This window comes from Camelus dromedarius, chromosome 17 (assembly GCF_036321535.1).
Source record: "Camelus dromedarius isolate mCamDro1 chromosome 17, mCamDro1.pat, whole genome shotgun sequence".
Taxonomy (NCBI): domain Eukaryota; kingdom Metazoa; phylum Chordata; class Mammalia; order Artiodactyla; family Camelidae; genus Camelus; species Camelus dromedarius.
This window is the reverse complement of record NC_087452.1, coordinates 5,723,540-5,745,117: the sequence shown is the minus strand read 5'-3', so window position 1 is coordinate 5,745,117 and position 21,578 is coordinate 5,723,540. Positions and strand designations below refer to the sequence as shown.

At 54.6% G+C, this 21,578-nt stretch overlaps 1 protein-coding gene across 1 annotated transcript in view; it reads right to left on the bottom strand.

The window, feature by feature from the left end:
* ATP2B2 (ATPase plasma membrane Ca2+ transporting 2) overlaps nt 1-21,578 on the bottom strand; it is a gene marked incomplete at its 5' end in the record, with an annotated part of 56,727 nt that overhangs the window by 16,248 nt on the left and 18,901 nt on the right. The window contains 6 exon segments of the mRNA XM_064496258.1: nt 2,412-2,603; nt 3,075-3,181; nt 5,263-5,350; nt 5,548-5,727; nt 13,524-13,758; nt 14,606-14,847. Coding sequence (XP_064352328.1) covers nt 2,412-2,603; nt 3,075-3,181; nt 5,263-5,350; nt 5,548-5,727; nt 13,524-13,758; nt 14,606-14,847 — 1,044 coding nt within the window.

Below are 21,578 nucleotides of genomic sequence, written 5' to 3'. Positions count from 1 at the left end.
CGGAGCAGGTTTGCTAGGCCTTTCCTGGAGAACAGCTCACATCTGCCCACTTCAGCCCTGTCTTCTTGAGCCCCAGGCCTGATGGGCACCAGTTCCCTGCTCGATCCCCATCCCCATAAATTTAGCCCCCTCTCTACCATCTTCCCTCCTCCCCTCCAGCCCCTGTGGCTGCGTTTCTTCTCTAGGCTAAGGTCAAGACACCCCCCCACCCAAATGTCTCCAGCACAGACCCCTTTTCCTCTGCTTCCCCCTGCCTCTTTCCCCTCAATCATCAATGGCTCAGATCTCTCTTATCCCACAAACAATGCCTGGGCCCCGTCCCTTTTTTTAAAATACCACTCAATTTCTCTTTATCTCTTATCTTTACTTTAAGCAATTACCGTGTGTATCTGTGACTCAAAAAATAATGTATTTTCCTCGTTGAAAACTTGGGCATGTAAGGAACAGAAGAAGCTAAAACTCACCAAGGATCTCACCACTTATGGTCTCCCACCATCCACATGCTGGTGTGGATCCTTACACATCTCTCTCTGGCTGAGACTGGGATCCCATATTCATACTGTTCCATGCACCATTGTATCATGTGGTCTGTGCTGCCTGAAGCTGCTGAATCCATGTGTCCCCCTTCTCCCTTGAACCCCCAAATTCTGTGTCCTTGCTAGCCAGAGTCTGGCCTCTCCATGCCTCCAAAATGCCCTTCTCCAAGGTTATCAGCACCTTCCTTGTCACAAATCAAGGATCCTTTTCCAGTCTCATATCACTGACCTCACCATAGTGTCTGGCTACTCCCTCCCCCTGCACCCTTGACCCTTCTCCTGGTCATCCTCCCCTCTAAACATTCCTCCAGCTGCCTCAGGGTTCCTCTTCCCCTGCCTTTTCAATCTGTGCTCCCCGCGACCCCTTCCTCAGCCTTGCCCTCCTCTCTACATCTGTGCCCCCAGCTGCAGGTGCCCACCTCTCCCCCACATCACCCTCCCTCCAGCCCAGACCTCTTCCTGTGGCTTTAGCCTCGTTCCCCTGTGGAACACCTCCTCCACGAAGCCCACAGACCCTATACACCCAACAGCCTGGACTGAGCTATTCCTTGTCCCTCTGTCCTCTCAGTGTGGCTCCTGAGGCCACTTGGCCTACACCTTATACACTCACCCAACTCCTAGCTGTTTATCACAGTCCCTCCTCCAGGCCATCCCTCCCACCTCTGCCTGGCTCCGTCACACTCCCTGCTCCCTCAGTGTCTTCCTACCCATCGGTCTCTGATTACATGCCTTGTGGGGTCAGGGCCCCTAGCTCCCCACCAAGGCCTTCATAGCCCTGCTACCAACTCAATCCTAGACCTCAGGCGAGATAATCCTCTCTGATCCCCTGTCTCCCCTTCTGGCATCACCTGGTCTCCAAGAAGCCTGGTGTGAGGCTGTGATCGGAGTGTCTCCCCAAGCCACCACTAGATGGAGCCTCTTGGCCACCGACCAGGAAAGAAGGCCCCGTGAGCAGAAGGGATGGCCCCTCCCACAGGACTCTCAGGGCTGGGGTGCTGGGCTCTCCCACGTGCCTCCCCAGGGGCTCAGAACACAGCAGATGGGAGCAGCATTCCCAGGACCACACAGCTCTTCAGGGCAGGGCTGCCTCCGGGCCTCTGGGGGCTCCTGTGGGCAGGAGCTTGTCTGCCCACATGGGTGCTGGGAGGGGCCAGGCTGGTCAGCCCTGGGGAGACGCAGGAGGTGATGGCAGGTGCCTGGCTGGCCCATGTGCTGAGCTGAGCCTCAGTGTCTGCCTCTGTGAAATGGGGATCATCACAGTTCCTGCCTCATGGGGTGGGTGAGGCGGACTGAGGGAGGCTGCCGATTCTGGGGCCTGCTGGTCAGCTCCGCAGGGCTCAGGACATGGGGCTGCTAGAGGCCCAGATGTGGAGGCTGGACACACTCCTGCCTCTCCCTGTGACGGAGTCCCGACTCCCCCCTGCTGCCTCCACCCCGCCTTGGGAACCCAGGCAGAGGGGCCTTTCCCCACACGCTCCACGCCAGAGTGAGGCTCCCAGGGCCCTGCCAGCTCCTTGACCCCAGCTGGCCTCCTGTCCTGCCCCTGCCTCTCTCTGGCCCTTTATGTGGCCAGGGACCCTGCCTTCCCTCTAGGATCACCTCTCCTGCCTCCCGGATCACCTCTCCTGACCTGTGGCTGGGTCGGGCAGATGTGGAGGTGAGGCCTGACATCAACTGCTGGGTGACCTTAGGCAAAATCCACCAACTCTCTGAGCCTCCTTTCCTGTACTCAGTGGGGCTGGCACCTGCCCTGAGCTCTGTGATGCCAGTCCTGGCCCTCCACGTGGAGGTGCGGCAAAATGGAATGCCCTACATGGGTGTCCGCCCACCCCAGGCTTCAGCCTGCTCTGCCCCACCCCACCCAGGAGGACCCACCTGCGTGATGCAGGCGCCCGTGAAGGCCACGATCACAGCCACCACGTTGACCGTCAGCTGGAACTGCAGGAACTTGGAGATGCTGTCATAGACGTTGCGGCCCCACATCACCGCCTTGACGATGCTGCTGAAGTTGTCGTCCGTCAAGATGATGTCGGAGGCCTCCTTGGCCACGTCTGTGCCTGCGATGCCCTGTGGGGATGGGGACAGGAGCCTGGGTGGGGCGACCGGAAAGGCGAGCAGCTCTAGCGACACTGTCCTCACCCCTACACAACCCCCCGCATACGCACACACCCACCACCAGCACCGCCAGACCTTACGGGACACGCGCATGTGCACACACACGCACACTACACCCCTGCTCCTCACAGAATCAGCCCTCAGGCCAACCCTCCGCCTTCAGGAAGCCTCTCTCTGGCCCCTCCACTCCGTCCCTCTCCCTCCCTCAGACCCATCACTGCAGGAAGCCCCCTCTACCCTTCCAGGAAAACGCAGGGGCCAGGCTGAGCCTCAAGAGCCCTGGGCACATCAGGTGGACAGAGGGAGGGCTGGGTGTGCACTGGGGGGCTGTGCCACTGGCTTGAAGCTGTGGCCCATGTCCCCGAAACCCCCTGCCTGCGAGCTCCTGCCAGATGCTGCCCCAGGCCCCCAGAGAGCTCCTACCATGGCGAAGCCCACGTCAGCCTTCTTGAGCGCAGGCCCATCGTTGGTGCCGTCTCCCGTCACGGCCACCACCTGCCGCTGCTCCGTGTGTGTGCTGTCGATGATGCCTGTGGGCGGGGCAGGCACGTGCTCAGGGCCCTGGGACTCTCAGTGGTGCAGGGGCAGCCCCAGTCAGCCCCGCTCCTCTGGAGGGCCCCAGGCTGAGCACAGCCACCTCTCTGACCCCTGCCCAGCCCCAGGCTTGCCCACAGCTCCCAGCACCTGTAGGGGATGTGGGGGCCCAGAGCTAGCTAGCTTCAGCCCTCCATGCTCTGGGCCTGTCACCTCTCCAGCATCCTCTCTGTCTCTGTAGCCTGTGGTCACACCAGCAGCCACCCTGGCCAGACTCCCCTCCCCTCTGCCTGTACTCCAGGACTGCCAGGGTTTGGCCGGGGACCTACCATCGGCTCCCCCAGCACCTTCTCCTGGGGAGGGCCAGTCGCACCCAGACTTTCATCCTTAATAAAATCTTTAGCAAAAAATAGAATGAACAGATGACACGTGGCCCCCGTCACTGAACTGGGGCAGTGGAAGAGGGTGGGTGAAAGAAGTTGTCACTGGGTGCGTCTGGAGTTTGTGGGGCCCCAAGCAGAGGTGTCCATGGCAGGACAGAGATTTGATTGCCAACCCTGACACACCCCTGTCCTGTTCCTCATATTGGGTGCATCATTCGGCCCGCGGATGCCGGCTCCGAAATTCTACTGGGATCCTTTCACTCCTCTTGGCCTCGATCCCTGCCACACTAGCATCTCCACACCCATCTCGCTAACCCCGGGCTCCCCCTCCAATCTTCACAGCACCTCCCGCAGCTTTCTCTCCTCTTGAGTCTGAACCCACCCCCAGGACCAGCTGAGAGTCGTGCTTTTGCTGCCCCCCCCCCCCCACGGCCCCAGGATGACGCCACATTCTTAGCCCTGCCCACGTAGTCCTCCGTGGTCAGGCCCTGCCCAATCTCTGGACTCTTCTCTCGCCCCTTAGTCTGTGCTTCTGCCATGGGAACCGCTCCTGGTCCCACGGGGCTGGCTGCTTGCCCCTGTCTGTGCAGAAGCTGTTCCCTGGGCAAGCTGTCCTGTCACCCACCTAGAGTCCCAGCTTGGAGGCCACTTTCCCTGGGAAGCCTTGGTGACACCCTGAGGACCCTTGCCCACCCTAATCACATCTCTAGCTCCCACATACGTGTCCTAACCTTGGCACACAGCAGCAGCCTCTGGGATGAGGGAATGAGTTCCCTGATTTGGGGCGCTGTACCCCCAACACCCCTCTCCCTCCTGCAGCTCTCAGCTGTCAAAATTCCAGCCCCTCCAAGGCCCAGCTCCAGGGCTTGTGCTCTGGCAGGCTTCCAGCTGCTCCAGGTAGCTGCTCCAATGCCTCACAATACCCAGTCTCTGTCCACTTGGCATATGAGGACAGGAAAGTTGACTCCTGGGGCTGAGGACCTGCCCAAGGTCACAAGGCAGGTCGGTGGCAGAGCCAGGACTTGAACCCAGGCCTGTATGACTCTAAAAAGTGCCCAGCATCGGGTCAGCTAGGTGGGCTCAGCAAGGGGTGTGCCCTCCCTCTGAAGGGAGTCAGGGAAGAAGGATGCTGGCTTTTGGCCTCATTTCTCAGGCTGCTGTTCCCAGGATAGCCTGTCCCTGGGGTCTTGGCTACACCTATTGTTGGCAGCCACAGAAATCAGGCAGACAAAGGGTCTCAAATTCACAAGTCCTGGGGCCAGACTGAGAACATAAGTAAAAGAAGGTGGCTGAGTGTCAGACAATAGTGGTGAAGATGGCATCAAATGGGAGTAGGCAGGATCTGTATGCAGTCATTCAAACTGAACGTTGAAAAAAGACATACCACCCAAATAAACATGTCTGCGGGCGCCGTTCAGCCCTCAGGCCAGGAGTTCTGGCCCCTGGATAGGCAATCCCATTGCTTCCTATGGGAGGTGGGGCCCTGGGAGAAGGTTCACCACCTCCTCCCTCATCTCACTTTTACAAGGCCTCCCGGGTCTGCAAAGAAGATGAGACAAGGGCATCCCTTGGTGTGGGGAGCCCCAGGCAGGAGCCCCTTCTGTCCTGGAAAGAAGCTGAAGGCACCAGGACAGGAAGGCCCGGGAGGTCTGGTGCCCGGGCCTCAGAGCTGAGCGTGCCCGTTCAGGTCTTACCTTTGACCAGAGTATGCTTGTCCGTGGGGGAGGAGCGAGCCAGCACCCGCAGCTTTGGCCAGATCTTGTCGATTCGCTCCTGCTCAATCTGGAGAGGGATGGGGGAGGGGCGGGTCGGTGGGGTCGGGGAGAGAAACTGAGGCCCAGAGAAGGGAGAGGACTTGCCTAGAGTCACTGGGCTCTTAGTGGCACACGGGCTGGCGTCTGCACCATCATGCATGCCCGTGCCTCCCAGCCCCCTTCTAAGCCCAGCCCAATGCGGACCCTTTGCACTGGGCCACGTACCTCCCCTTTCTCATTGCGGATTCTCCGGTTGAACTCTTTGCCCTCAAGGCAGAGGAAGTCCTCCCCAGGATGGATGATGCCACACTTGATGGCAATGGCCCGGGCTGTGTTGATATTGTCACCCGTGACCATGCGGACCGTGATGCCTGCTCGCTGGCACTTGCGGATGGCTTCCGGGACCTGGGCAGGAAGGCAGGAGCCATGGAGTAGGCATCACCTTGGGCAGGCCCTCCCTGCCCTCACGGATTCCCGAGTGAGCCCTGCTCACAGGCAGTGCCACTGTAAGGGGCCTTGCTGACCAGGAGATACTCATGGCACACAAACCATCTCCTCCCTTCCTGTGCTCATAGCAGGCATTGTTAATCAATTACAGCAACCTCTGATTAAACCCTGATGTGGTCTCACAGTCCCAGGCAGCCACTACCATCAGTCATGGCAGTCCATCCTAAGACAAAACCATTGGCTATCCTGACCTAGGTAAGGACTTTGAGAAAAACCCCAATAAATACTCTCTCAGATATGGTCCCAGACAGGAGTACAGAACACTCCACTACTGCACAGGATCTTGTCCCTGCTTTCTCCACATGCACATTTCCTGCAATAATGATAAATATGTTCATGTATTTTCAGGTTTTTTTTTTTTTTAGGTGGGGAAGGACATTGAATTTGAGGGCATTTTATTTACATAATGTGACACTTGCTTAGAATAAATGCAAATGATTAGGCTTCGTGTAAAACACGATGTTTCCCTGTGACAGTTCTTACTGCCTACTGCCCTCTCTGTAATGATGGACAGAGGTCTGGGCCAATTAGGCCAGAGCAGACTGAGCCAGTCAGAAGCCAGCCAGCCACTCCCGCCCTGCCCCCCCCCCCCCCCCCCGCCTCGCCTCTACCTATGTGGAGCTGGGGATTTGCCCAGCAGTTAGGATGCAAAAGCCAACCTGGAGCTGTTGTGGCCTTTTACACACAGCAGAAATCAACTGAACAGGTGATTCTTACCCATGGGCAGTGACAAATAACAAAACATTAAGGCGATATTTGCTGCAAAACATCCTTCAGTGGAAAAGGACATGTCAAGGGCAGAAAATCCAGTACTAAAAGACCAAAGTACTTTAGAATTTCAGACTTAAGGGGACAGAAGTCCAACCCCCCTCCTCTTGCACATGCTGGTGTCTGGGAGCTCACCTCCACCCTTACTCTGACAAGCCATAGCTGAGAGAGTTAGAAGATGCTATGGGTTGAATTGTGTTCCTCCAGAAAGATACATTGAAATCTTCACTCTCAGTACCTCGGAATGTGCCCTATCTTGGAGACAGGGTCTCTGTAGAGGTAATCAAGATAAGATGAGGCCATTAGGGTGGGCCTGCATCCATTGTGACTGGTGCCCTCATAAAGAGGGGAAATTTGGACAGACACACGCACACAGGGAGAACATCGCAGGAAGATGAAGGCAGAGATCGTGGTGATGTGTCTACAGGCCAAGGACCACCAAAGATGGCCAGCACACCACCGGAAGCTGGGGGAGAGACCTGGGACAGAGCTGCCCTCACAGCCCTCAGAAGGAACCAGCCCTGCAGACATCCCGATGTTAGCCCTCCAGCTTTCAGAACCGCAGGACAATACAATCCTGCTGTTTGTGGCACTCTGTTACAGCTGCCCTGGCAAATGAATACAAAGAGAACGTTCGTCCAAAGCCTGACTGTGGACAGCTTCTGCCCGCTAGTCCCCTTTCTGCACTCAGGAGCTTTAAGAACAAGGACTGACCTTGAAAATATCTCACCTCTGTCCACCCCCTGCCCACACCAGCTGCAGCTCCTTGAGCCCCAAGCACCACCAGCTCAAGCAGGGGTCGCCGCCCAGTCTCCCCGCCTCTGGGCCTGCCCCTCGTCCATCTTGCCCCTCCCCTGGCCACCAGCCACCTGCCCAAAGTCCAGCCTGTGTGCCGCTGCCTTTCAGGGCCTCCCCCCCGACTGCCGCTTGTAGAGAAAGTCCTTCCTCCCGAGCACGGCCATCCTGCGGTGGAGCGAGAAACAAGTGCCGGGGAGAGGCAGGCTCCAGGTCAGGGTAGGGAGGCCTCTCTGGCTCCCAGAGGACTCCAGGAGGCCAGCTCTGTGGTGGCAGGTAGTGGTCTCCCTGTCGTTGAAGGGCTGGAGTGGGGCCAGCTGACCACGGGCCTCCTCTGGGTGTATTTCCAGGGTCTGGGGAGGAGCTTCCCGGTGCCCACTCAGGGCTTGGGGCCATGTGAGAGCAAGGCCTCTGCCTCGTGCCACAGCGGCTGCTCACACAACCAAATGTGACCTCTTTCTGCAGAGCCGGAGGGAGCGGGAATGTGGACCGTCCAAGATCCCGTTTACATAATCAGTCGATGTCCTCACAATGGCCGTAACCCGGCTGTGGCCCCTGCTGTCTCCCACCCCAGAGGATAGGAAAGAGTCGCTATTCTTTCTGGAGCACACACCTCATCTGGCTCCTGCCCTGAAAGGAGTAATTTAGGTTATGCTTGTTTCAAAGATGCTTGAGGTCTTGGAGTTGGGACTGTAGGTCATGACCCTGATCTTCTGCTCATTACCTAGATCTCCTCCCAGGCATCCCTGACAGATGGTCAGAGAGCCTCTGCTTGCATGCCTCTGATGACAGGGTGCTCATCGCCTCTCAGACTGACTGTTCTACGGTAGAACAAGCCTATTGTATCCTTGTACATAATTGTTCTTTTTTTAGATAAGAGAATAGTTACTCTGAGTCAGATCTATTCTCTTGCACAGGGTCTTTGTTAAAGATCTGTACAAAGGGCTCTGAGAGCACAGAGGAGAGCATTGTTACTTTAGAAGGAAGTGCATGGGGAGGGGAAATCTGTGAGAGCTTCCTGGAGGAGGGGGTGTTTGAGCTGTTTCTGTTTAGCCAACACTATCTGAGGCTTTGATGCCTGGCACTGTGCCCATGCTGGGGCTGCCAACATGACCACTTCATTGTGGTCCTGGCTACAAAGAACTGTCCCAGGAGGTGCATGGGCAGAGAAGGGGAGGGCGCTGCAGACAGTGCTGCAGGTGATCTGGAGAGCTGAGGCCCCGGGAGGATGTGAGGTGGGGGCCAGTGGCCATGGGGCTGGAGAGGGGCTTGAGGTTCAAAGGCATGGGGACCAGAGCCTTGCTCCTTCAAGCCTGGGAGCCCTGGCAAGTTCTGAGCTGGGAATGAGGGGATGGGTATCATGTTTTAGAAAGACTTCTGCTTTCAAAACTGTCTCAGGGAGCTGAAATCTGCCTGCTTGGAATCCCCATCCTCTGGGCTTCCCTGGAACAAGCTGGCTTGGGAAAAAAGGAGGCGGCTAATTTTTATGGCCCTACACTTTTCTCTGTGCAGTGGAAGCATCTCTGCCTCGGGGAGAGAGGGCTCAGGGACCAAAAGGCTGGGCTGGGCTGTGCCCCAGGCTCTCATCTAAGCCTTGGTTTTCTCATCTATAAAATGGGACGATAGCTTCTGCCTCTCATGGAGGGTGGAGAATTGTGTGACAAGGGCAAAGGACACCAAGCTCAGGGCCAGCACATGCTGGTGTTGAAGGTATGAGGGAGACTCCCTTGTTTGCTCTTTCTGCTCCAGGGCGGGTGCAGGGATGCAGGGGAGGGTGCAGATGCAGACGCGTGGGGGTGGGGTGCCGCAGGCATCTGAAGCACGGGGACGAGCAGGTGTATGGGTGGTGGGATAGGTGGGTGCCCCCCCGCCACAACTCCTGGGCCAGGTGTCTTTAGGGTCCTGTGACCTGCCTTGAATGTGGGGGCATTTGAGGCAGACCCGGAAACGCCTGAGGAGTCTCCACCGGCCACTGGGAGACTCTCCACTTCCTTTCTGGGCAGTGCCCTCTAACTGGACGTCCTCGAGCTTCAGTCCTGTCCAGCTTTATGCTCCCGTGAGCCATGCATCTACGAGTCCACCCACCAGATGCTTCTCTAGGCTGTGGGTCTGGAGGGCGGGGCTGCCGGCCGCTAGGAGCCCTGGCAGGGGTCTGGCCCAGGTAGGTGCTCAGTCAGCTGGGTCATCATGAAACATCTGCGCACTTAAGTCCGTCAAAGCCTGACCTGGGTGGATGGATTTGGACGGGGACACACAAACCTTTTACAATTTAGCTCCACGCTCCTTTCCAGCCTTTTCTCTCATAAACCCAACTAAGGTTTTCACTAATCCCAAACACATGGCATCCTTTCCCACCTCCTGGCCTTGCCTGTGCTGTCCCCTCTGCCCGGGATGCCCTCTCCCCTGAATCTCTGTGTGTCACCAATCTTTCCCATCTCGCATGGGAAGCACTCTCGGCTCAGGAAGCCATCCATGCCTGGTCCCTCCAGCCCAGCGGGACACCTCCTGCAGCTACTCAGCCTCCCTTTGATCGCTTCACTCATTTATCTGTGGAACAGCTACAAAACCTCTAACTCTTCTGGGCAGTGAGGATGTGGAGAGGATGAAGCCTCAAGCCCCAGAAGCACTGATCTGGCTGAAATGTGCTTTCCACATGGATAAAATAGCTGTGAAAAAAAACCCACCCTTCTTTCGCTAAAATTATCCTAGATATTTCTCGCTGAGGAAAACCAGCCAGGAAATGGGAGCTTCCTGTTTTCATTAAATAAAGGCTTTTCAACATCTGTTGTTTCTGGTGACAACAGTTGTCGGTGACTCCAAGGGCTCCAAACAGCCCCGGGTAACCTGGCAAATCCCAGGCCGCGACTCTCCTGCCGGCTCTGTCCTCATTGGCTTCCATCAGCCCCGGAAAACGTACCACAGAAGTGTTTTAGGGGGCCAGGGAGGGGTTGGCAAACCTAGTTTTATCTGTTCTGTCCTTTGTCTTCTCAAGGGAGGAAGGCAACGTGAGCTTCTCCCCTGCTGAGAGATGGGGAAACTGAGGGAGGCAGGGTTTGCTTTCCCGTGGCAGCTGCAAACACATCGGACCAGGCTTGTAGGACCTGAGGTGGTCCAGGCTGGGGTTTCACGCCAGCCGGCCTCACAGGTGTCCTGGGAACTTGGCACAGACACACTTACTGTAGCAGAGACGCTCCCCAAAGTTCACCTGAGAAGCTCTGAGGTGGGAACCAAGGCCTAGGGGTGTCCCGGGGCGGTGTACCTCACCCTGTCTGTGCTACTGTACTGTCTGAATTTGGCTCCACGTGCATACATCACCTGGGCTAAAACAAACAAACTACAACCCATACCTGCCAGTCTCCTCCGGCCCTGCATCCACCCCCGTCCCACTGGGAGATGCCGAATCCACAGGCCAGAGCTTTAATACTTTCAGGTGGTGTCACCGGTCACCCATGCTGTGCCCCTTACTTGTGAACGTCCAACTTTCCCATTGTTCAGATGGGGTAACTGAGGCCCGTGGTGGCGCTGCACCTGAGGTCTTCTGTGAGGGAGCGGCACAGGCGGGATCAGAGCCCACGTCTCTTGACTACGGTGTCACTCCAGTGAGCCCCTGCCCTCCAACACAGTTACACCCCCCAAATCTACGTCCCAGGGCTGAGCCAAGGGGAGAGAGGAGGTCACCAACAAGGACTGCTGACCGATGGAAGCAAAGAAAGGCATGAGGGTAAGCCTCCCAGTCAGCTGGCTCAGAACATCAGACCTGTACAGGACCTGGGAGGCACTGGGGCCAGTCGCCCATTTTACAGATGAGGAGGACTGAGGCACAGAGAGGAGAAGTGGCTTGTTAGCGGCAGAGCTGGGGCTGGGCTCCAGGTCCCCTTTCTCCGATGTCGGATGAACGTGCTTCCAGCCCTGCTGGGTGACGGCACCCCACTCCCAGAGACTGTGCCCGAAGCCAGCTCCTCAGATGATCTTAGTGTCATCAGAGACCCAGCTCAGCCCTCTCAGGCCCTCTCTCCTCTCCTCACCCTCCTTGACTTACAGCAACTTGCCCTCTCATTCTTGTGGTACCCAGGAGGAGGTCCCAGATAGGAAGGCAGAAAATCTTTTCTAACCTGGATTTGCTCAGCCACTTACAGCGAGACTTTGGGAACCTCACTGCCCCTGTTTGGGCCTCTGTGTTTTCTTCTGCAAATAGGGAGTGTGGGAGGGTGTTTGGACTAGATCAGCAGTTCAAGTCATGCCCCTCTAGTGGATTGTGAAATCAGTTTCATGGGTGGTGACCAGCGTTTAAAAAAACAGAAAGGAAGAAACAGAAGAGAACAGAAAATAAGCACATCACATTACTTTGTGAGAGTTAATCTTGGTTAAGTGTGTGTGTTTGCTGAGTCATGACATAAAATACATTTCTTATTATTGGGGGTCATGGCCCAAAAATGTGTATTTCCGACACCCCCTCCCACCCCACCTCTGGGTGATGAGGCAGGAGCTTGAGCGTAGGGGCTGGAGAGGGCTCTGGGGATGCGAAGGACAGGGGAGCCGCAGGCCAGCCTCGCACACTGAGTATCTCCGTCGCCTGTAAGGAGATAACACATCACAGCAATGCCCCAACCCGTTAGCAGCTGGTAACGAGCGGGTGTTGCACAGGGAGGCTGATAAACAGCTTGTGTATCCTGGGAGAGGTGCTGTCTGCAGGAACACGTGTATGGGCTCTGGTGCCAAGCACCGGGCGTGTTAATTGCCTTTGCTGTTTTAGGCTCTGGGTGGGAGTGAAGAGGCGTGCAAGCTTGCGTGTGTAAAATACTATTATTACCCTCAGTCTTCAGATGAGGAAATGGAGGCTCAGAGAGGTTATGTAACTGGACCAAGGTCACACAGCCGGTAATGCTGGGACTCAGGATCCCAGGTCTATCCGATGCCCAAGCCCACACTCTTGACCCCTCTCCCTACTGCCTAAATGTGAAAGTCCACGTCTGTGACCTTCAAATTCCACTTGGTCTTTGGAAGGCAGAATCTTCTAACATCAGGGTCAGGATTTGGGGAGCATCTTAACCTACACACTTTCACTTGAAAGACGGGGACATGGAGACTCCAAGAGGAGCAGAGAATGGCCCGAGGCCCCCAGAGAATGGTGTCAGCGTAAGTGGGGAACATGAGAGTTGCCCTTGGTGGAGGAAGGTGGCCCCAAGGGGCAGCATCACCAGATTTCCACAGCCAAGGCTGACCTGGACCCAGCAATCTTCAAGGACGTGGAGGCTGGTCCCTCCTGTGCCTTGCCTCCACTCCCCGGCTCTCCCTCTCTGCCCCTACAGTGAGCCCCCACTGCAGCGTTTTGGAGATTCAGGACAGCTCTCTCCTCTTCCTACCACCTCCTTCCAGCCTGGGCAGCCCGACACCACGCCCGTCCTATCCTCCCTCAGTCCTGCAGATCCCCAGCACTGAATTCTCAGCCTTCCCCCAGATGCAGATTCAGCTGAAGGAGAATGAAATTCCCTAGGTGTGCTCATTACATCGCTTCACTTGATTCTTATGGGGAGGGGGTGCTGCCACCCCCCTTCCCTTCTGCTTGAGAATTTGACCTTTGGTTAACTTTCTAGCTCTGTTCCCCTGGAAACCTGATAAAGGAAGACTGCTGGCTGCGTCACTAGGGTAAATTAATAGGTAAACTAGATCTGGTTGGGGAGAGCTCCAAATGCTGATGGGGACACACACCCAGGCTTGGGGCCTTCTTGAATGCAGTGACCTCTGTTACTGGGTGTCTCCACTGCAGGCACCCTGGAATCTGGGCCTATGGATTTGTTACAGGAGATCCTGGCTCCTGTGGGGCAAGAGGCTTCTAGGGCAGGGAAGCCCCCACGCTTGTCCCTGGGGGCCCAGAGGGAAGGTCTCTGGGTGGTTGGGTAGGCAGAACAACGCTGCCTGGCAGGCCGTGGGTTCTGGGACATGTCTGGAGCAGACAAGTGTGGCTACGCTGGTCTTTAGAGTCTGAATGTTTAGAAGAAGGTACAGAGAAGACCTTGGGGTCTTGCAGGGAAACTGAGGCTCAGAGGGGTGAGGTGACCTTCGCCAGGTCATCCAGTGGGCTGCATGGCCCACCTCGCCCCCTCCCCTGAGCTCCATGGCTGGGCACCTACCTCGGGCCGCACGGGGTCCTCAATGCCCACCACGCAGATGCAGGTGAGGTCATTGAGGATGTCATTCTCGTTGTCCCAGTCGGGCTCGGGGCTGCTGGGGAAGTCGCGGTAGGCCACGCAGATGGTGCGAAGCCCGTCGCAGGCCATGGGCTCAATCACCTTCTTTACCATCTCGTCCCGGTCGCGGGGCCGGAAGACCCGGGGCTCACCAGCTCCGTTGAGGATTTTGCAGCACCTGCGGGAGGGGTGAGGGGGTTGGGTAAGGTCCAGCCAAGCGCTCAAGGGCCCGCCCTCTGACGGGCTCAGAGCTCACCCCCACCTCCCAGTGATGCCCTGCTGGCTGTGGTCGGTCACCTAGGGCCCGTCCAGTCCATCTACCATAATGCTTCAGGGATGGTCCTGCCCTCTGGGCCCCAGGCAGTGATGAAATCAGACTGAGCCAAAAAGAAATCAGGCGGCCTTGTTGCAGTATGCCCCCTCCAATTCCGTAAGACCAGATCTCCTTTGATCTGTTTCATATTTACTAGATTTCATCTGGAAAAAACAGTTCCACAGCTAAAATGGTTTTCAAAGGGCGTAAAACCCAGGCTAGCGGTTCCTGACTCAGCCGGCATATCAGGACGGCTTGGGAGAGCACTGAACAAACTCCCACCCGCAAGCCTCACACCAGAGGTTCTAATTCAGTTTGTCTGGGGGTGAGCCCAGGAAACAACGGGTTTTTTTAAAAAGCTGCCTGGGGTGATTCCAGAGTGTGACCAGGGTTGAGTCCCCTCAAGGTACCAATGGGGAAACTGGGGCCCAGAGAGGGGGCATGCCTTGCTTCTGGCTAACAACGAAAATAGAGACAACCAAGTCCATGCTAAGGGAAGGGGAACCAGGGAGATCTAACAGGGATGGATAATGGGTAGAACTTCCTGAGATCCAGTGATCTAGGGAGGGGAAGAGGGAGGACTCCCTGCTGGCAGGAAAATTTAAGAGGAAAGAGAAGTTGCAGCACAGGGCGAGGAAACACACAGGTGGTCTTGCTGGGGGACGCCCTTCCTACACGCCCCCCGCGGGCCCCCGGCTCCCTGGCCGCTTACTTCTTGAGCATGATCTCAGAAGCGCCCTTGCTGTACATGCGGAAGCTCTCGTCCGGCATCTTGATGACGGTGCTCATGGACTTGCGCACCGAGTTGAAGGTATACACCTTGTACAGCTTCTCCTCCGGCATCTGGCTGCGCACAGGCTCGTAGTCCTGCTTCAGGTCCAGCACGAAGCCCAGGAGGCCACACTCCGTCTTGTTGCCCACCTGCCGGGGCAGCGCGCCCTCCTTCTCCGGGGGCTGCGGAGAGAGGTGGGCGGCTCACCGGGCTGCCCTGCCGGGTGCCTGCGGGTCTGCAGGGGTGGGTGGGCCAGCCCCGCCACCCCACCCCCTGCAGCCTCCGGCCTCGGCATCCCAGACCCAGTCCCGGCTCTGGATGAGGGCAATGAAGCAAGGCTGGCTTTCTGAAAATTACAAACTATTTCAAACATGAACCCGTGATAGAATTAAAAAAAAAAAAAGTGCACAGACTGTCCAGCTCTGTAGACCCTCAGCATTATACCATGTTTGCTGCAGATTTTTCTTTTTTTAAGAAGTAAAACCTAACAGAGTCAAATCCCCCTCTGTACCCCTCCTCATCTGCCTAATCCATCCCTGTCACAGAAAGAAACTCCATCTTAAATATGGCATTAATCCTTATCCTGTGTGTGTTTTAACTTCTAATTCTGAGATAGTTCTAGAGTAACAGGCAGTAAGAAATAACATGGGGAGAGGACACACATCCTTCGTCTGGTTTCCCCCAGTGCTCTCTTCTGTATGGCTGGAGCACAATATCACAACCAAGATGTTGACAGTGACACAAGCCAACTGGCCGTATTCAGGTTTGACCAGTTTTACATGCTCCCCTGTGTGTGTGTGTGGGGGGCTCTGAGCAATGGCATCCCACGTGGATTCCCGTGACCACTACCATCAGGATGCACAACAGTTCATGACAACACGTCCTGCGCTGCCCTTGTATGACTGCGGTCACCTCCCTCCCTTCCCCCTCCCTGCCCCCGGCAACCAGGGATCTGTTCTCCAGCTCCATAATTCTGTCATTTCGAGTGTGTTATATAAATGGAACCATGCAGTCTGTAACTTCTGGAGATTGGCTTCTCCTCACTCAGCATAATCACCTGGAGAGGCAGGCAAGCTGTTGCATTCATCGATAGTGTGTTCCTTTTCACGGCTGGGTATTATTCTACGCTTTGGATGCAATGTCCCTTGTGATTTCAGTTTAGGTTGAACCAAATGCAATGGTTATTTTTGCACATCACTGTGGTCAACCATTGGTGATTTCTTGTAGATTGACCTCCTGTACGTATGTGCAGTGCTGTTTTGTGTGTTGAAAATGTCATGCAAGAAGGCTGTGTACATGTTTCTGTAACTTGCTTCACTCGTGTAACATTCAATTTTTGAGAGCTATCCCCATTCACGGAGCTGGTTTGTTCCATTTTAACTGGGCTGCGTGGACACCACAGCCCCGGCCCTGAGCCTCAGGGAAACCACCACCACATACATCCCCTGTGCTTCTCACGCCCTCGTGCGGCTGCCTGAACACAGGCTGTTCCATGCCTCTGCCTTCGCCCCTGCTGGTCCTTCCTCCATCCCTGCCAGGCAAACTCCTCCTCGCCCTTTAAGGATCAGCACAGATATTTCCTTGTCTTTGAAAATTGCTTGGTGGGTCTGTCTCCCCCAGAGTAAAAGAGTCGTTGTATTCTTTCCCTCCCTGGGTTCCCAGGGCAGCACAGAGCCCAGCACACAGTAGGCATTTACTCATTGTTTTCTGGATGGCTCAGTGCAGACCAGTCTGGGGCAGAGGGAGGCTCAGGTTAAAAGGTAAGAACAAGACGTCTCCACAGGGCACTCACAGTGGGATTAGCAGGTGGCAGTGGGAAGTTCATGCTGGCAGGTGAACTCACCTCCTATAGGCATGCCTCCCACACATGCATATGCCCCCCCCCACACCACTTGTATAAAATTAATGTGCAGCCACTCAGGTGGAGGTGCCTTTGGGAGTGGTGAAAGTCACCACGGATAAACTCACACCCTAGAGAGACGCTGAAGAGGAATAAATAACTCTGAGCATTCAGTGTCCAGCCCCACCTCATCCCCATGAGTGGCTCTTCCTGGGTCTCAGACCGGACTTGTACAGGAACTCTCAGGATCCACACCCTCAGCCTCCCTCGTATTGTTCAAAAGAGCAGCCCAGGCAAGAAGAAGAACTCTAGAAGATGCTGGACTGGTTGTGGAGGGGACGGGATGGCAATCAGGCATGTCACTGGCCGACTTCCCCTTCCACAGTTAGGGCTTGGGCTCAGGGAGCCGACCCAAGCCCTGGGGGGTCATGGGCATTGACTCAGGCATTCACAGCCTTAGACCCTAAGCTCTCATCCTCAGTTTCCCCATCTATAAGATGGAGAGGCGGGAGCAGATGATCTCTAGCTGAGAGAAAAATCAGCCTGCCCCTTTAGGTGGATGACAGTGAAGGATGGTAGAGCAGGCAGTGGGGCAGATCCCTCAGCGGGGACCCGGGGGCCGTGGGCCAAGGCTCAGAACGCCCTCCCTGCTCCACACCAAGCTCTTCGGTGGGATTCGATCTGGAAGCAGAGGAATCTGACAGCTTCCCCTTTCTACAGTTTGGGAAAAGAAATTCTAAGCACTCTCCTTAGTCTCTGTAGCATACAGTTATGTTGTGCTTTTAAAATTTATATATTTATTTACTTAGCATGTTTTTTTTTTCAATTTTATAATTAACTTTCTGGTGATTTCTAGAGTTTTATGAATCTTCCACCACGGTTTTTCCCTCTCTACTAATGACAAACCCGGAGGACTGAAATAAAAATGCCTAATTACTTATTTGCCCCAGAGAGCTGAGCAGTTATGCCTGCAAAACCCCTGGCACTTTATTACCCTCTGTGAATATTTTAATTTTCCTCTAAAAGGATTTCAAACCATCCACAGTTGCAAATGGCAGAGCTGCCTCCTCCGTAATTCAATTTGTTTCCGTGAACTTGAGCTCTGAAACTGCCTACGTGTACTACTAAGAAGTAGGGACCTGCCTCTTTTTTTCTTTTGGCTTTTTAAAAATCTTTACAAACCCACAGGTTTCGCTATTACTGTAGGCTTTCAAAGAGCCTTTGATCTCCAGGGCTCTCATTCTGTAGGAGAGTTAATAAGGCATTGGTTTTGAGGGACAGGAAGCAAGCCTGTAGGAAAAGTGACTTGCTCCTGGTCACAGACCTGCAGAGGGGCAGGTCTGGGGCTGCCCCCAAGCCCCCTGATTCCCCAATGCAGAGCTCTATCCAGCACATATCCCTGCATGGGCATTGAGCCCTTTGGGACTGCTGGGTGCAGCCATGGGCGTAACTTGGAGAGGGCAATTCATGCTCCTGTTTTGGGATGCTTGGGAGTGACTAGAGCTAAGACCAAGGAATGATGACCCAAAGAGCTCCAAGTTATAAATAACACATACAAAAATGAGATTAAAAAAATGTGGCTAGCAAGTACCATCTCACCCCCATGAGGATGGCCTATTATAAGAAAACAGAACAGAAAACATAGCGAAGATGTGGAGAAACTGGCACCACTGTGCACCGTCAGTGGGAATGTAAAATGGTGCAACCACTGTGGAGAACAATCTGGAGTTTCCTCAAAAAATTAAAACATAGAATTACCATATGATCCAGCAATTCCACTTCTGGGTTTTTACTCAAAAGAATTCAAAGCAGGGACCTGAGAAGATATTTGTACACCCATGGCCACAGTAGCATTTTTCACAGTAACCAAAATGTGGAAGCAACCCAAGTGTCCATCACAGATGAATAGATGAGCAAAATGTGATCTACACATACAATGGAATATTATTCAGCCTTAAAAAGGAAGGAAATTCTGACACGTTCTACAATATGGATAAACCTTGAGGTCGCTATGCTAAGTGAAATAAGCCGGACACAAAAGGATGGATACTGTGTGATTCTTCTTATATGAGGTCCCAAGAGTAGTCCAATTCAAGAAAGTAGAAGGGTGGGTACCAGGGGCTGAGGGCAGTGGTGGTGGGGAGTTAGTGTATAACAGAATAGAGGTTCAGTTGGGAAGGTGGAAAGTTCTGGATACAGATGGTGTCCAATGTCAGTGTACTTAATGCCACTGAACCATACACTTAAGATGGTTAAGATGGTAAATTTTAAGTTATGTATATTATACCACAATTTAAGAAAAAACCCTCCTTCTTGCCTCCCACCCCAAATAATCCAACCACAGCCTGGTAACTTGCACCAATTGCCATAGGGTGATATTTGAAAGAGCATGTTAGAAAAAGACTTTTTGCTCACTAGCTGTCTCTGATGGCCTAGGCCACGCCCCCTCACCCCTCAAGGACCAGAACAGGCACCGGCAGAGCAGCCTCCCCGAGGCTTGGATGGACCACCAGCCAGCCTCAGCAGATGCCGCAACGACCAGAGTTTGAATGCGGACTCTGCTCACCCTTTACGGAGCTCTTCACGGGCGTCCTCACCTGTATCCCTGCAGCTCCCTAGGAGGCGGCCTGTGATTAGTCCCAGGTGCACGGAGGGGCCCGGAGCGGCGAGGCCACACCACTCGTAAGTGGCCGAGCTAGGATTTGACCTCAGCCCTTCTGGGCTCTGAGCCCAGGGCACACGCCCTCCCAGGAGCCCTGCCTCTCTTCACCAGCATTCGAGATCATCGGTTAACGAGGTAACTGGTGGGTGACTGATTTAGAGTCCACGTCGGGGAGAGCTGTGGCTGTCTGGCTTATCTCCACTTCCCGCTGTGGGGTAACCAATGAATATTTGCTGAATGAATAAATGAATAATTTTGGTGTTTTTGTGCGTGGAGCGCTGCCAATGGGAGGCCAGATGGGATGGGATTTTGTCAGAATCGTGGCCTCCAGAATTGTCATCAGAAGGCCTGCCACCCCAGGAGCCTCTCAGGTGCTAGGCCACCTGAGGGCAGGAGGGGGCAGAGCCATGCCAGTGAGCCACGGACCTGCCACAGAGGTTGTAAAGGCATGAGGTCCATGTGTGGGTCCAGGGCGACAGCTGGGACAGGCTGAAACGCTGTGGGAAGACACACTGTTGGAAAGCAGACTCCCTGAGGATGCCCTGGGGACCTTTCCAAGCTCACCAGTGCACCATGCCTACGTGTGCACGCAGTGTGTATGTGTGCATGTGCGCGTGGTATGTGTGTACATGCACATGTGTTGTGTGTGGTGTGTATGTGCTGTGTTTGTGGCATGTGTGTACAGTGTGTGCAATGTGTGTGGTGTGTGTGGTGTGTGGATGTGTGTGTGGGGGTGGTGAGAAGATGGAATCAGGGATTAACAGTTCCGTTAAAAATCGGAATTCCCCATCCAGGGTTATTTGCTTTAAACTCTTCTCCCAGGAATGGTGTTTGTAAAAAAACCAAAACCAAATGAGCTGTTGAATCCAACACAAAGGCCCCTGCGACTTCACGTGCCCGAACGAAGGGCCACCCCATCTCCCCATCTTAATGCCCTGCTAAGTTACTTTCAGGGCCTCCTGTGCCTTCTGGAACCCCTGTCTTGGCCAGAGCCTCTTGCAGAGCTGGCTTGACTCAGGGAGGGGTTTGAGGCTCACTTGAATATTCAGCCGCACCTGGGTTTAGAGCCAGGAGGTGTGAGGTCAAGGGCTGACTCTCTCTGTTTCCTAGAGTCACCTCCCCACCGCCTCCGTCACCTAGGAGCTCTAGTTCTAGGACGTGTGAGAAATACAATCAAGCACACCCTTCCTGCGTCTTGGGGGTTACTGGGGCTTCCTGGGGTAATGAGGCACCCCAGTTTGGTGATGGGGTAGGCTGAAGACTAGGACTGTTTCTAACTAGGTGAAGTTTGGGTTATTTATTTAGGAAAACCAACCTGCCAGGAAAATCCTGCTTCTTCCTCCAGAACCACTTCAGGGATGCCAAGGAGATTTGTTTTTCTTTCAACAGTTTATGTTTTCAGAAATACCCCATAAACTTCCAACAATTTGGCTCCACGAGTGCCCATCTTCAGTCTAATAATTCAAATGTTAATCGTAGTGTCAACCTACTTCAAAGGCGGTCTCATATAATATAAAATTAAAGTCCGCCTGGGTGGTTTCAATGCACAGAATAAACGTGGGTGGAAAAGGAGGATGTCTTCCCCAGAAAGCGCAGCGCCTCTGAAGTCTGAGGAAGGAGCTATTTCCATCTTAAAGCTCAGCTGGGCCCCGAGAAGCAGCAGGTGATGAGAAGAAGCTAGTAGAAGCCTTGACGTTCAGAGTTGGAGGCGACAAAGCACATCTGAAGGTGCCAGGATTTCTGAGGCAGGGAAGCAATTTCTGACTAAAAGATGACTCACGTAGCTTCCCTCAGAGGGCAAGTTTAGCTCCCAATGGTTAGAAATAGGAGTGGGAAGAAGAAAGCTCTGCCATCCTCAGAAGGGACTGGGCCCTCTGTGAGGGCCCTCCTGGGTCACTTTTCTTGGCCTCCCTGCTGGCAGCCCTGGCCCTCACACGACTGTCCACCCGTGCCTGGGAGGCTCTGAGCACTGTGAGGAGAAAGCCTGTTAAAGGCTTATCTGCTGCCACCTAACTCCCCCTCAGCCTTCCCAGCCTCACCCTGGGAAGGTGCCATCATTCTGGCCCCAAGAAATGCCTAGGCCACAGACGGCCACATCTCCTGAGAGGTCTCTGGGTCTTGGCTGGGCTGTGGTCCTGCCTGGAATGACCCTGCCCCCTCCCCAGCTTGTTAAAACTCCTCCAGAATTCTCTGGGCTCAACTCTGCCACCTGGTGTCAGAAGCAACCCTGGGCAGGTTACTTGATATTTCTGCAGCTCCATTTTTTTAGCTGCAGGATAAGAATGGTTGTATTTGCCTTGATTACCTGGAAGGCATGTGCAGGGTCAAGCAAGACAGGGACTGGCAAAGCAAACTACACAGGGTAAGGCTCAGAAATAATAATAGAGGTAATAAGAGTAATAATTGATATG